This window comes from Thalia democratica, chromosome 4, assembly GCF_965202585.1.
Source record: "Thalia democratica chromosome 4, ktThaDemo2.hap1.1, whole genome shotgun sequence".
Lineage (NCBI taxonomy): Eukaryota > Metazoa > Chordata > Thaliacea > Salpida > Salpidae > Thalia > Thalia democratica.
This window is the reverse complement of record NC_139168.1, coordinates 50,154,084-50,170,799: the sequence shown is the minus strand read 5'-3', so window position 1 is coordinate 50,170,799 and position 16,716 is coordinate 50,154,084. Positions and strand designations below refer to the sequence as shown.

The window sequence follows — 16,716 nt, the reverse complement described above, 5'->3', positions numbered from 1 at the left end:
TTTCTTATAATATAAGAAACATTTCCTGAAAATTAGAAAAATATTGCTTGAAAAATGAAGAAGCTAGATTTTAGTACTTTTTTAAATTTCGGAGACTCCAAAAATGACTTTAAATGACTCCAAAAAATTTGATGTCCATACGTTTGTATAATAAAATTTTACAAAAAATAAAATATCTCAAAAGTTAATTGAAATTTTTGAATTTTATAAAACTGGCCTATAGTTTGTACTTAAAGCTTTCATAGAAAAGCCAAGGTTAATCTTTAAAAAAAAAAAAGTGTCAACCCCCCCTATGGCCTTAAACAAACCGGAAATACGTAAACAAAAAATTTTGATTATAAAGTGTTTTTATTTGTTTAATTGACTGACAATTTAGTTTTGTATGTATTAGAGTTAAATTAATAATTGTTTTTGCGTAGATTTTTTTTTTACTTCTGTTAATCTCATTAATCACTAATTAGCATTAAGATAATCTTTTGTTGTTTTTAGTGAAAATCTGTGTTTTAAACCTTGATGTTCTGCAATACATTACTGAATATATGCAGTGAAAACACAAACGTTTAACAATAGCATCTGAGTATTTTTATATATTTTGATTAAATTGCAATAGACTGATGTTTGTGTTATTAATTCAAATGATCAAGCTGCACTTAAACTACACTATGCCAACAAACATCCAACATCAAGCAAAAACTTTGAAGAAGCATATCCAATTATATTTTAAGTTTCAACAAAAAGCATAAGGATTTGAATTTTTTAAAAGGGGATTGATTAATTTATTTCAAGCAAACAACAACATAACAATCATTTTTATAGAAAATAGTATTACTATAAGACCAATAATTTACAATAAACAGTTTTGATTAGGAAAGTTTTTTTTTTTTTTTCAATTTAATTGATAATAACAGGGTTGCCAATCTCTGAGTCAAAAAAAACTATCTTGAGTGATCAAAAACTGTTCTGAGTCATCTTTAGTTTTTAAAACCATTTAAAATTTAAGTTAATTAAAAGTTTTTATATGAATAAAAATAAAATTTTTGAACAAAGTTGGTTTTAAAATATCAAAAAATAATATCTCATTCAAGATTTATAAAAAAAAACTGATTAATATTTTTTTAAATCAAAAAGCTATACAGAAATAATTATCTTACAAAAAAAATTGGCTTGAGTCAAACAGAGTTTTTGAAAAATATAAATTAAATATCAAGATATTTTTAAAACTTTTAACTGTCCTGAGTTATTCTTAGTATACTAAGTGTGCCACAACCTTGACAATACTATTACTTGAGATCAATAATTTATTTTTAGAATATTTTTTCAATATTTATTCTTATCAAAAATATCTTCAAACATTCTTCTTTTATACAGTTAATTTTTATAATAAAACATTTATTTAGTAAAAAAATCAAACAATTAAACTTCATACAAAACTTGTTTAAAAATTTTCTCCATAAGCAAGCTGTATATTAGCTCTACTTTAGCAATTTAAAACATAGGGTGGTCTGTGTTTTTTTATATATCACTAACCACTTGAAAAAATCAGTAAATTTGGAGATATAACCAATCAAAATCAGTTTGCTTAATAGGTTCCTAATAGAAAGTGCAAACAAAACAGTGTTACCACTCTTTGAGTCAAAAAACTGTCCTAAGTGAGTAAAAAAATTATTGTATGTTTCAGTATTATTAAAAAGTAGTTCTTTAATAAAATTAGTTAAATTACTTATAACATAACAAAATATTGGAAAAAAATCAACTAAATCACACCAAGGATCTATAAAAAACTGAATTGAATTTTTTTTTAATTTATAAAACTATCCTGAGATGTTTATAAAAAAAAGTAAAGTGTCCTGAGTGCCTGAGTTTTTTTTTTTTTAATTTCAATTTGTCTTGAGTTATTCTGAGTGTGGGTGGCAACCCAAAATTGAAAATGAATATTTCATTAAAAATTTTCTTATTCATTTTTTAAACAACCTTAATCAAATTTTTATAGTAATTCCTCATTAATATTTAAATATTATAAATGCAGGATTCATTTTTAATTAAAAAAATAAAATTTCATTAAGAAAAAACTTTTTTTTTTCTAACCATCTAAAATTACTAAAATATCTAATTTCTGACATTAAGGTATTTTAAACTATAAAAGACTGCTTCCTCAAAATTTGAGTCCTTAGCACTAAAATGAAGAAGATAGATTTTAATTGAACTAAGTTTTCAAGAAATTTTTTAATGAAAAAATTGCAATTTATATTTCTGCTTCAAAAACTTTTTATAATAGTTACAATTTCTTTAAAATAAGATTATTTACATGTTTGGTTTTAATTCTATAAAACTGACTTATTGTTTATACTTATATAAGAGCTGATGTTTTTTTGATGTTAGACTCTCCCTTCAACTCTAGCATTAATGCAACATTTGTTTTCAAACTGTATTATTTAGTTTAGTTTAAATTTTGTATAGTCTCTAAATATGATTCTTTTACTATATATATACACTTTTTGGTCTAATATTTGATTTATTATTACACTTTTTTTAAATATGTTGTACCTTTGAACTAGAGCTGAAAATACATCAATTTCTGAAGCAAATAAGTCTTTTATTTAAAAAAATAATAATTTCTTTGTTTTGAATAAAATGAGAACTATATTTAAAAACCAAATAAATTTCTATGCACAAAATATGTAGTATAATTTTTATAAAATTGTTTCTAGTTAAGAAATTAGATATATATAAAAACTAGTTTACTGGTTGATTACTCAGGAACATTTTTAATAAGTTTTGTATGAACTTAAAAATATTATTTTTTAATATGAAAACAATAGTTGATTATAAAAACTAACTGTAACAAAAGAAGATTCTTTCAAAATAGTTTTAGCTAGGAAAATGTAAGAAAAAAATATACAAAGTTCACTAATTTGCTTCAGAAGTTGGTGATTTATTCAACTTTACCAGTTGCTATTTAATGTTTATGTTATAGAGGGAAGAGTAAGACTAATGTTTTTCTATCATAGAAAATAATTTAGATACAATAATTCTAAAAAAGAAGAAATTTGATTTTTTTTTTGTAAACACAACAAATTGTTTGTTCTTCTTTCTTTGAGTATATTTTATGCAGGATTTAATAGCTAAATAATACAGCTGGAACAGATTATGTTTCTATTTTAATTAGGGTCTATTTGGTCTGTGCTAGAGCCTTAAAAAAAGGGTATTGTTGTAATGTAGCTGTAATTCCCCTAAAATTTGCTAAGTTTACAAAATAAAAAGTTTTTTTTTTTTTTAGTTATTAGAAAATTATATTTTGATAAATTTTTGATATGTTTTGGTAAGGCGGGTTAGGGATAAGGGTATAAATTAAAGAAAAATTTAAATTTTATTGTTGTTAGAAAATATTTTTGCTTACTCAGCAGATATTTTGGGAAACACCGTTACATTACTATCGGACCCTAGAAAAAATGTGACAATTTGGCCTTTTTTTTCTTCTTACATGAAACGAAAAATACATAAAAATTTTTGCTTAATTTTTTTTTTTAATGTGAATTAACTTTAATGGTCAGTGTCTTTGTTATTTATATAAACTTGCGATTTTTTGGGATATTCCCTTTTTTTATGTTGAAAACTTTTTCTTTAATGCATAATTGTTGTTGTTTTGAAATATTCCAAAAAGGAGTAAATTTTGTAATTTTTTGATCAGTTACGTCTTGATGTCACCAAATTATGGGCTATAAAATTGATGTCGCCAATGAAACTCACGATTTCCGAAAAATCAACCAAAACTCAGATCTTAAAGAATCAAAAACATGAGCTGCATTAGAAGCAAAAGAAACATTAACATTGTTCTTACAGGACAGAGAAGGACCGGTGTATCCACCGTGGCTGTTGCATTAACAGACGAAAGACCAAAAAAACCATTGCCATCAAATGTAGTCAAAAACTGCCACTTCTCCAAAGGTTATTATCTTATTTAACTTGCTTTTTCGGAGAGGTTTATTTACTAAATAATTTTTTAAAGGACAATACAACTCACAAATAAGTGAGGTAGCCACCGAAAGCAGAATGACGTGGATCAACTACATAGGCGATGCTCATGCAATGTAGTTAGTGCGTGTGCTCCGGTTGAACAGGACTTCTCTGACGCCATAAAAGACTTGAAGTCGCTAGTTGGCTGTCAGCCATTGATACAAAAGAAGCATCTAATGATGTTTAAGAAACATTTTATAACATCTGTAAATTTGTAAGTCAACTATGCTTTATTATGGTAGTGAAGTACATAGTAAACAAAGAACAGTCCATTGGTAAAGCACTTTTGATTTAAACTATCACAGTGTTGCAGTGGCAACTCACTTGGTAGGAAGGAGCTTAAAGGCTTGATTAATTATAGGTTCAAGAAAAACTGGTGTGGTTCTAAAAAAACTGTTAGTTTTATCTTATAAATGAGCATAAATTGTTTTATGGTATAATTTAATATATGCACGATTTGGTAGCTGCTTAGAAACCTATATTAAAATCTAGTTTATTTCTAACCATAAAAACATATTAAAAGTTATTGTCAATGTATGCAAAAACGTGACTAACAGTAACACTACAAAAATGTACGTAATTTACTTAATCTAAAACATACAACTACTAGAGCAAAATCATTGAAGGGTGGGGGCTAACGTACTTATTGCTGGGGACTAAAGGAAGATAAAAAAATTTTAATGGAAGTGTTGAGATGATATTGATAGCTCAGTTGAGAATTATAAGACTCTGGTGGCTCTTAGAGAGCAAAGAAAAAGAGAAAAAAGAAGAGCACACATACAAAAAATTAGAAACACACCGTTAGTGATTTATCATAATAACAAATATTAAAGTTTCTACGAGTTGAACTAAACAGTTCATACTTTTTTTTATTTTTTAGACTGCATTTTTACTATTTAAACACAAAAGTAGTTCCGAAGAAGACGTGTCAGCTGCACCTGACAACTGCGGGGTGAACGCAGCTGAGTCAAATGACTGAGGAGGCTGAAGTTGCGGTTACGAAGATGAAAAACAAATTGTCAACTTTATTAACGGGTCAACGGTAGACGTCTGCATTTAGGTTGACACAAAGTCCAACTCTCACTTTAAAAAAGAGATGGTGAGAACCTCAAGGCTGCTAAGGTCATACTGCAGCATAAAGAAATTCAAATAGCTGCAATCGAGGTGGTGAATGGGCTTTTTTTAAGCTGCATCAGAACAACTTTTGCGGAGGGGGACGGCAGAAGTTGTTCGGAAAAGAAGATCACTGATTCGATAAAATGCAGAAAAAGGAAGATGAAAGAAGAATTCCCGCAGCTGCAGCAGAGGTTCCTCAAATAAAGCAGCAGAACTAATTGTCAACTACGTGTTAAACGTTAATAAAATGCCTCTCGTTTAAGTTATGTTGTTTGTTTTGTTGCGTATGATATTTAAAGTTTAAATGTTTTGAACACAACTTAATGTTAAGGCTTAAGAGCATAAGATTGTTAATAAAAGTAACTCGCTTGATAAATATGTTTTAATCAGTAAGTTATATATAAAATACTTGTAAATATATTACTTTTTTTAAGTACATATTAACAAAAAATCTTTCTTGTTTTATCTGCATAAACTTACATCAATAAAAATGTATACTTAACTCTTTATAAATTTTGAAATAATATAAGATTTCATTTAAGGGATGAAGAAAAATTTATATAATCTAGTAGTTAAATCATTAACGACAAAAGCTTATTAAACAAATGTTGAAATATATCAAAAATAGTATGTTTTAATTTGTACGGAAAAACCTAGTATTATGTACTTGCGTTTACTTCTCTGAATTTGCTTATAACAGAAAACTTATACAAAATTGAAATACGTAAAAACTTTAAATAATTCAATAACAAATAAATTTATACTGTCAAGATCGAAATTATATATATATAGGAGTAAAACACCTAGTTTATTTTACTACTATTGTGCATGTTGTTTAAACATAAGCCGCTAAAACAAATGCAAGCAATACAGAGAAGCAGCTACAGACTGTATGCTAACTCTTTATATAATTTTACGTGTAAACTTTTACTGATTTAAAGTGTTTATATTTTAATAATATAACGAAAATTATTTGAAAATATATTAACGTAAAATATGATACTCTAGAGTCTAAAACAATGTGTTTTTAAATTTCGTTACTAGCGTTAGTTTAAAATTATATAAAAAAAGAAAAACTGAAGAAGTATTTCTTAAAATGTGTTTCTACTTACAGTTCTAATATTTATCCATAAGTCAAAAATTTTTTAAACATAAACCAACGAAAAAACTTTCGAAAACTTTTTTATGATAATTTTTTTTTTGTTATGTTTAAACTTTTTATCAAAATTCACCGGTTGCATGACATTAAAAATTCAGATAATTCAAATTCTGACAAATCAAGTTCTTAAAAAATGTTTAAATCATCACAACTCAAAAAGTAATAAATATTTGAATAAAAGATGCGTATGTAGGTCTAACTAATACCTAAAAACATATTTTTGTTTTTGGAAAAACTACTTATAAACTAGATTTTTTAAAAAGAAATTCAAAAATAACTAAAACTTATTACATTTAAAAATTTATTTTATCCATATCTCTAAAACTATTTTTTTAAACTCAAATAAAAAAAAGTTTTTGTAGACATTAGTTAGACCAACACATGTATTTTTATTTTTTAATAGGTATAACTTTTTTGAGCTGTGAATCTTAAAAAAAACAAGAGTTTGAATTGCCGGAATTTGAATAGTGGTGCACCCAATTTCACTACGTAATCGCTAAAACTAAAACCGTCGGACCTGGTCTCCAGCTTGTATAACCCAAAACCAAAAAGATAGCGACAGCAGAGAGCTTCGTCTCCCCTTGTATCCTAATCACAGGGGTTTTCCAGTATTGTTGATGCTGGCTTCCTTGTTGCGATGGGGAAAGGGCTTTTCGGATAGGGAAACCCAAGAAATTTCAGAGCGGAACCCAATCTTTTTCGAAGTCGATAACTTAAAGCTTGTCTCTTGGTGCGAATGTTAAAATGTAAATTGAAAAAAAAATATTAAAACCTCATCTAAAATTTAATCATTGGTGAATTTTTATGTTTTGAAAGACATGTTTAATGATAACCAAATTTTTGAGCAAAGTGTCAGCTAACAAAAATAGTTTAAAAAGTATTAAAAAAATATTTCTTGCTTAACTGATCTTTGTTTTATGTTTTATCATTATGACGTCATAAAGCCATTTAAAGCCAATTGGAGTTTTTATGTTATATGTTTTAATTCTATTATAATTGCTTAAATTAATCAAGTACTCACGTTTTTACATAAAAGTTTTGTAAAACTTACAATTTTAAGAAAATAATTTTGCATTTTTTTTCCATCACTTCATTATAGCAAAATTCAAGGTATAAATAATTCTTAAATTAAATTCCAAACACGATTTGATTTGTTAAGATAGGCTGAATAACTTATACCACGGTTTTCTAAACTTTTTTCATAAAACCCCTTTAAAGAAAACAATAAATCTATGGCCCCCTCCGAAAAAATTTCTCAGAAACTAAAGTTTTTTTTTCGCTCTTCATCATCTCAAGAATATCTAGTGTAAGTTTAAAATTATGGCTTTGTGGCTCCTCTTTTACAGATGTTGGCCCCTTAAACTTCTTAAACTTTCCCATAACATTTAATATAAGTTTCAAAACAACCCTTAAATACGCCTAAGACCTTTTTTTGCTGTTTATCATCAAATGCAGAAATTTAGTGTAAGTTTAAAATTATAGCCTCATGCCCTGCCCCCTGTGGCCCCACTACTCTTGGGCCCCTCTTTGGCCCCTTTGCTACTTATAGCCCACTAAATTTCAAAATGGCTCCAATTTGGCCCTCACTTTGGAAAACCCTGTTATAGACCAGTCTACTTTTTTATATGACTTTTCAAGCTAGTACAATTTGAATTCTTATAAAATGTTTGTTAAAGTACCACAACTGAAAAGTAATATATATTTAAAAATGAAAATTACTTGTAGGTCTAACTAATTTCTACAAAAAGGATTTTTGAAAAATATTGAAAGTAATTTTAAAATTACTAAAAGTTACTATATTTTAAACGTGTATTAAAAATATCTCAATAAATATTTTAAGCAAAAAAAAAAAAAGTATGTTGGTACTTTTTACTAGTTGGAGTTAGACCAACAAATTTCTTTTATTTGTATTAAAAGCCACATTACTTTATTCCAACGAACTTAATAATTAATACTTTTTATGAACAAATTTTTGGTGTTTAAACTAATTTTTAATCAAGTTTTGAAACAATGAGAAGTTGTTTAAACTTTAAAGCTTATCTGTTTACAATTAACTAAAACATTCAGCCCCTTAGTGTCAAATACCAAATAGAATAGTTTTCTTACTTTAAAAGACGTTTTCAAGTGACAAAACTTATTTTAGATGTGGTACAGCTTTTTTTAATGTTTTTCTCTAAAGCTTTTAGTTAAAATTGTTGTAGCTTTTATTATACACGGTGTCTCTATAAATTATTTAAAAAAGAGCAAGGGATTTATCCTAAGTTTTAATTTTTATGGTTTTATAACTTGTTTGTACTGCCGCCTTGATTCAGTCTTAAGAGCGTAATATTTTTATCTTAAACTTTAAAACTTTTGTTAGACGTGCTGCCCTATTTTAAACTCCGATTTTAGAACTTCATTTAAAACAAAAACAGTTCTGAGTTTTATTTGATTTTACGTTTATTGTGTAATAAATAAAAAACTTTATTTCAAACCAAGCTCTAAAATTGGAGCTCAAAGACCCAAAATCCTACTTAGTAAAAAGCTTTGTAGTATAAAAATTTAATTGCTTTTGTGAAAGAAGTTATGTTGGGCAGACCTCTAGAGATCTCAAAAAGGATTAAAGTACATATACCTAAGTATGTATCAAAATTCGCATAGAAAATGAATAACAGTGAGACAAAACGGTTACTAGTATTGAAAATATAATTGATAGCTAAGCATTTGATAAATGATACTGTTTATACTAAAAATTAAAAGCTATCTAGAATCAAAATTATTAACCATTGAAGTAATATTTTTGACCTAGTTTTGCTAGAAGCTTTTACGATTTTTTTTGAAATATACTAGAGTTTTTAAACAAAAATATTTTAATTATAAAGCGTCTTTCTTTAGCTATTTAACCAATTTGTTTCGTTTGTATAATATTTAGTTTAACAATTATTTTGCTTCGATTACTATTTAACTTTTATTACTCTCATTTATCACTTATTCGTTTTTAGATATTTTTTATACAAAATTTGCTTAACTATGGTTTGTTTATATTTGTAACTAAACGAAGATTTTTTTTTGATTAGTAGGACTTTTTAAAATATACAAACTTAAACAAAAACATGTCATGTTAAAGTATTTTCATAAACTAATTAGAATTTTGTTCGCTGTAAACACTAACACTACTGTGTGTTCACTTTTTCAAATCTACAAACACTTTTAAAATAGAAGCTTTAATTTTTGAATCGAAAATTTCACGTATTTGGCCAAACTTAAAAGTAATAATATGCTGCGGATGAATTTTTTACATTAACACTTGAGTTTATAAACTGACTAGTTTTTAATTTACAACTAAAAAGAGTTCATCATTTTTACAACAAAAGACAACAACTAAACTAAATTTACACTTATACTTAAGATATATTTGTTTTCTTCTAGAAAAAATTTAAAATATGAGAATAGTATTAAAAGTTTACTACTAGAACAAAATTAACACAATACTAGGTATAAACAAAAGTAAAACAAGTTTTAAAATTTAAGTAAGCTAAAATGTATAAAATTTTGAAAGATCGGTTTAATATATCTGATTAAAGGCGTAATGTTAGGTCAGCAATCTTTTATTAGTGGAGTTTTTTCATTAATAACATCTTTAACTTTTAGTTCGTTTTGTATCTCTGCTGCTGATTTTCCATGAGTATCAGGAACTATATATTGAACATAAGCCATCTGTAGTATTTTTTAACTTTAAATTGAAAAATTTTTAGACCAAAACTAATTTATCTTATTTTTTGTAAAATTTTCTTTAGTAATGTACAAAACAAGCACAAGTACTTTAATTTACTTTGGAAGATTCATAAATTTAGTTAGCTTAAAAATCTAAAAGCTAATGCTTTGGTAAACTTTTGAGCTAAAAATGTAATGTTTTGTGTATTTAAATACAAATAGAAATTTCAACCTTTTATTTGTTACTAGGTTTTTTTATTAAAAATAAACCTATTGTTATTTTAAACCTTTAAAAATTAAAAACTTTTCTACTAGCGAAAACATACTTAGTATTTAAAACATAATAACTAGTTTTATTTATCATAGACTATTAAAAAAAAACTTTTATCAGTATGCAATAACTATTTGAATTAACTCTAAAAATATAGTAAGTAGTTTCAAGTAAAGTTTTTACTATTTACACCAGTGTATACCAACTAGTTAAACACGAAAAAATACTCATAAAATTTCACTTTTTGTAGTTAAGTAAATCTTCAGAAAATAAAAAAATAAATGCTAAACCCTATGGCTCTTAATTTAGACTTCGTCTTAGTTTTATGACACTAATATAGCATTAATATTCGTTTGTTATCTGTCAAACACGTCATAAATTACTTACCACTAGCACAAATGATACAATGTATGGAATGTAGGCGTAACCTCCCATAACGTCCATAGCATAAGGAGTGATAAATGTGATAGCTACAGCGCAGATATAATATACCAGTGTTGACAGCCATAGAACCATTGGTCTGGTCACATATGTGGTCAACTCAGACGGAAGAATTGAAAATGTTTGCTTTGGTCCAATACCTCCAACTTTTACACAGTATTTTTTACTTATTACAAATTAAAAAAAAATGATTTAAGAAACAGCTATGTAAACAAAACTTAAAAAATTGATTAAAGTTGTCTTTTCAATAGTTAAGTTATATATTATCATAGAGACGTGTTTTTTTTTAACATTAAGTAGTTGAAGAATTTTCTTCTTTTAAAACAAATATTTCATTTATTTAGATAAAGCATTTTTGAAAAGTAAATTAATAAAGTTAGTAATTTCAACTTAATTTTATGGTCTTAAATTTTCATGGAAACAAGCTCAATATAGTATAGGCAATAAATTATATATATTAACTTGTTGTTTAACTTAAAAGTATCTAGTTATAGTTCACTTATACTAATCAAAAAGAAAACAAAAAAAACTGTAAACATTGTGTAGTTATAAAAGCTTATGTAAAAAAAAAGTGATGTTAAAGTATAAAAGCTTAAAAATAGTAACAACAAATAAAATGCTACTTACTAATAACTAGAATGGCTCCGGCTACACTAACTCTGGCATGATTTCCGATAATTGGGGGACGTATTGACGAAGTAGTCATTAAAGTCAAGCCTACTAAAACAACAAATCCGCTGTACACAAATACTTTTTTAGCTCCCCACCTCGTAATCAAAGGAAACGAACACAAAGTGAAAATCATTACTAGTCCAAATAACCCTGAAGAGAACAAACTACTATTGTTAACTATTTTGTTAAATTTAAAAATAGTTTGTATTAACTTTTTAGATTTAATATATTCAGAGTGCTTTTGTGCATCTTACTGTTGCAGAGCTAAACATTTTTTAATGAAATAAAAAAACAACTATTTTGAATGCTTATAGTTAGGTTACTGTTAGTATATAACGCTCAAATTGTTTATTCCTAGGATTTGGTGCATGAAAAAACCTTTTGATTATCGAGTCGCACACCACGGATACCTTTAAACGTCTTGTCCAGGACTAGATACATACTATTAGACTACATTTAATAAAAAGAAAAATTAGGCTGATTATCAATCATAAAATATTTTAAGTCTGAAATCGGACAAAGAGAAAGTCTTTAACTCTTAAAAAACTACGCTCTATGAATTTTAAGATATGATAGTAGTAACTGACTTACCGGATCAATAAAATTTGGATCCAGCCGTATCCTATTAAACTCTAAAATTTTCTCGTCGTAACTAGTATAGCTTTCAAAAGCTTTCTTCTTATATGTTTTATAAGTTTTAAAAACAGCCTTTTAAACCATAATATCTTTTATATATTTTCATCACGAACTTTAGAATATCTAGTGTATTTTTTAAAAATTTCTTGTAGTATTTAATTTGAATTTTAAAGCTCTTCTTAAATATGTCTATTTAAATATTTTTTAAGCATTTTGCAATGATCTATTTTATCGATAACATTAAAATTCTGCCGGATCCAAATCTGGATAGTTAGGTCCAATAGATCACTAATAATAAAGTATATTAAAATTAAAACAAACTAAAGTTTTAAGCATTTAGACTTGATTGATGCTAACGTTGAATCAAGTACTAAAAACAAACTGCTTTATACATTTGTAAATTACTATACTTAAAACTTTATGTAAACAAGTGTTTTCTGAGGTAGATTTAATAGTGATAAAAATTAATTGCAGTTGTTAATTAATACCAATGTAGCAATGAACCTTATACCCTGTGCTAAATGTATAGTTTATGTCTATTCTTAACAAAGTAAAAAAAAAAACATTTTCAAATGGAAATGTACATGTACTTTTTTTTTTGATATACAAATTTTGTGTAACAGAAAAGTACTTAAGCGTAACGATAGTTTTCTTAATTTAAAAAACATATTTTGTTAAATTTAGCGAAATTTTATTAATCAGTTTTAATAGTAAAGAGTTTGAAAGTTTGAAAAAGTAAAAAAAGTATCAGCTTATATAACATAATTTATCTAAACTAACCAATAGTAAGATAAGATGACAAATCCACAGGAAGGCCAGCTCCTTGAAAAATAGCATCTGAATAGTAGAATATAAGAGTTATCCCTGTTAATTGTGGACCTGCTACAATTATTATTCCTGCTAAAAGCTGTTTTCGGTAATGCGAAACTTTTAGAAAATTCCACAATGTAGCTTGTTCGATTGCTGAATCTGCTTTTATTTCGTCTATTACTAACTGATGCTCTTTTTCAATATCTTCTTCAGTTCCAGATCTCAGCTTTTTTAAAGTTTTGTACGACTCCAACTAAATAAAAATGATAAAAGTTTTTAATACAAACGGGTGTATTAGTTTAAAAAGTATTTAAAAAAAAATTATGTTATTTAACAACACACGTTAGAAAAAGTTCGTGCAAAATTAACGTGATAAATAATTAGCACGTGTTTTTAGCTATTTAAAATTTTTAATGAAACAAATGATAATTTTTTGAATAGAATTTTAAGTAAAACAAAATTCTAAGTTTTTAACATTCATTAATATTAATAAAGTTGTTTTTTTATCCCAATAAAGAATTCACATTATCTGTTTATTATCAATAAACTATCAGCTTATCTACAGCTATTTTGTGAAAGTAATTAATTTAAACTAAAAAACTTCATGAAATTCGATCTTTTTTAACTCTTGACTTGAGTTTTTCAACAAATGGGACTCCTTATTTAATATTATCCACGATGGAGGCTCAGGTATCAATGGTAAAATAATAAAAAACAAAATAGATAGTACAGCTGGGAGTGCGAAAAGTATAGGAAGAAATTTACAAGTTCCCAATAGGTTTTCATCTCCGATTCCCGATCCCAATATTAATCCAACTGTTAATAATATAACATTAATCGTTTGAATGAATTTTTTTAAGCAAAATTTTATATTAGGTTTAAAATTTAAAAAGAAACTCAAAAAAAGTTATTCATTCATTTCGAAAAATTTATAAACTAAAAGAAAAATTTTCAAGTTTTAGCAGAAAAGCAGAAATTTTATGTATATTTGTTTTACAGTTTACTTACTTTCAACAAATACTGTACATATCGCTTGATACAGGGCAAGGCTGTTTCTGTTAGTTATTTCTGAGACGTACAAAGGCACCACGCTTAGTGACATTCCCCTTGCGATCCCGCCCATAACTCTGCCTACTATTATTGCTTCTACTGACCCGGTCATCGAGGCAATAGGCGACATAAGAACGGCTGAGGCGAGCCAGAATGCGTGAATAAGTGCTAAGCTTCCTCGGCGGCTGTGAAGTGTTAAACTTATATTAGGTAAATATACTTTTCAAATGACATTTTTTATTAGTTTTTAAAGCTGTAGCTATTTTTATTTATATAATTTCAACAAGAAATTTAAAACAGAACTTTTGAAATAGAGTTTCAAAATAAATAGACCTGCATACGATGTATCTTAGATTTAAATGAGAAAAAAATACATTAAAAAAAAGTTAAAAATACATAAAAAAGGATTTGCTTTTATAATTTTTCTATTTTGTTATGAAGAATAACTTAAATATAATTTTGTTTTTATATGTGTCGACCATAGTGTTTCGATTCTGCAATGTTTAACTCAAGAGTTTTGAATTTTTTCATTTGGACTCCTACGCCATCAGGCAACATTTTAGTTATTATAGTTATAGCGTGTAAGACAAAAATCAATACCTTCGACCTACGATGCTTCCGTCGTATACTTAAAACTATATGGTAACAAAAGAGCATCAATGATTATTCTTTATTTTGGGTGTTGAGCAAAATTTAAAGTCTCTGTTGTATAGCGAGTTTGTGTTAGGCAAACGCAACCGCGGTCGTCTAACACTACGTTTTAAGGACGTCTGCAAACGCAATCTAAAGAACTTGAATATCAGCAGTAATGAGAGGGAGGAGTTTGCAAATAACCACGACAGATGGAGATCTATTTTCATAAAAAAAGACCTAAGAAACGGGAAACACAACACTATAAGAAATTGAAGTAGACGAAGAAATGAGAGTCAAATTGAAAAAAAATTTCATTTGTTTTGTATACAGTTTGTTGAATTACTATGTTTTTAACAATTTTTTACTGTTATTTCTCTACGTAAAAATAAGTCACAATATGAAGGGCCGATTTCGGCCGACAGTGGGCAAATTATTACATAAAAAATCTAATTTTTAGAGTTAGACAATAAATTACTAGAGAGCTACACACTTAAGGAGCCTATATCGATATAACTAAAAAATCTTATTGCAAGTATATATTACAATCATGTACTTTAATTTTAAATATGTTTTATCTAAAGTTTGGTGTATTTACAATATTTCAAGTAAAATCATGAAATTTTAAACGCATAGCTTTTAATTTAACAATTGGTGCAAAAATATTTCTAACTACTTAATTATGAAAAAAGGACAATACAAATTAAGCAAAATTAAGCTGCCTAACGGTTCTTTTCAAACTACTCTAATAAAAGACAGGATGACAGTGAATACATTGTACACTTATCTATTAAAGTAATTTTTGTTGTTTACTGCGTGATAAAAATGATTTAACAGCAAGATACAAGTATATATTTTATTGTGACGATACTGGTTAATTTCAGTAATTTTCTTTTTACGTGTTTCAATAACTGTTGTAGTTAATATTTACCTTAAGTAGCTTGTTGTAAACTTTACTCCAAGGGCACCAAAAGTTGAACCAACATCATAGCTTGTTAGCGACATCTGAGTCATTAACTGAACTTGTGCGTGATCCACTGATGATGTGTTAAACCTAATCTGTGATGAAACAATTTAATTATTGTTTTTTATTTATGTTATGTATTTATAAAAATTCAAAATGTCTAAAAGTTTTGATTGATACTTTTTATAAATGTTTAACAAAGTTTTTGCAATGACTTTTAGTCTTTTTTATTTTAAAACCAAATACTTAATTTAAAATTGCTCATACAGCCTTTATTTTATAACAAAATACCTGACTGTTATACTTTTGTAAGTATATTCCTTAAAACTTACAAAAACATTAAATAAAGCAAATCTTTTTGACTAGATCAGGGGTCGGCAAGCAATTGGTGGTATATTTTTCTTTACTCTTAATATACAAACCCAAAAATACCTAGTGTAAGTTTCATATCACCCGCAAGTCAATTATGCTTGAAACTTTTTTTACTCTTTGTTATAAGTTTCTTATTATCTAGTGTAAGTTTCAACAACTTCTTGTTTAGCACGCCAGACTTACATAATCGCGGGCCGCAACTTGCCGACCGCTGGACTAAAATATAAGAATAAGCGACAAGTTTTGTTATTTTATTTGTACAAATGTTTTGTTTAAGTTATATTTTTAGTTAACCATCTGATTAAAAACTTCTATCAAACAAAGTCAATACTAAAAATACTTTTTGTAACCAGTAATAAATGATAATTGTAAACTGCGAAACTCATTTTTTTCAAAATTTTACAAAATTTACAAGTTTTGATGACTTAGAAACTTGTTATATTTAGTATAGCTATAAAACTTTAAGTGGAAACTTTATATACTTTAAACATTTTTAAAAACTTATAAATTCATGATAAAATTGTATATAACAAAGAATAAATTTTTGTTAAAGTGGTTAAAATATCTCAAAAGTTTATTTTGCATTAAACATAATTTTGAATAAAAAAAAGCCATCACTTTTTACAAATTGTACTTTTATAGACAGCTTTAAAAAAATTAATTACTACTACGTTTACTTTGATGATACAAATTTACACCTTTTGCTGTTATATATTTTTTTGAGCGATAACTAAAAACCTGAAATGAATTAATAACAAATTGTTTGAGTGCATCAGCGGAGTTGTTGAGAACAGTAAGACCAATACCAAGTTGAAAAAAGCAAGTTATCTGACAAACAAAGATAACAAAAGTCGCAAATCTTGAATTTTCTTTATCTTTGAAAACCAT

The 16,716-nt window shown here is 26.6% G+C and overlaps 1 protein-coding gene across 1 annotated transcript; it reads right to left on the bottom strand.

Moving 5' to 3' along the window:
• Positions 1–9,865: 9,865 nt before the first annotated feature.
• Positions 9,866–16,716, bottom strand: LOC145833432 (solute carrier family 2, facilitated glucose transporter member 5-like). Its single transcript, XM_082940609.1, has 8 exons — positions 16,567–16,716; positions 15,424–15,551; positions 13,821–14,047; positions 13,414–13,637; positions 12,783–13,065; positions 11,322–11,516; positions 10,641–10,840; positions 9,866–9,985 (listed from the first exon to the last, which is right to left on the bottom strand). The coding sequence occupies exons 1-8, from the start codon at positions 16,714–16,716 to the stop codon at positions 9,866–9,868; spliced, it is 1,527 nt and encodes a 508-aa protein (XP_082796735.1).

Bases quoted from the DNA above. Each gene is read 5' to 3' on its own strand.
- LOC145833432 (XM_082940609.1), bottom strand. From the start codon at position 16,716: ATGGTTTTCAAAGATAAAGAAAATTCAAGATTTGCGACTTTTGTTATC. The intron at 13,638-13,820 runs GTAAGTAAACTG...TTAATGTTATAT, and splicing joins ATGTACAGTATTTGTTGAAA to TATTAACAGTTGGATTAATA. The intron at 9,986-10,640 runs GTAAGTAATTTA...AAAATACTACAG, and splicing joins TTGTATCATTTGTGCTAGTG to ATGGCTTATGTTCAATATAT.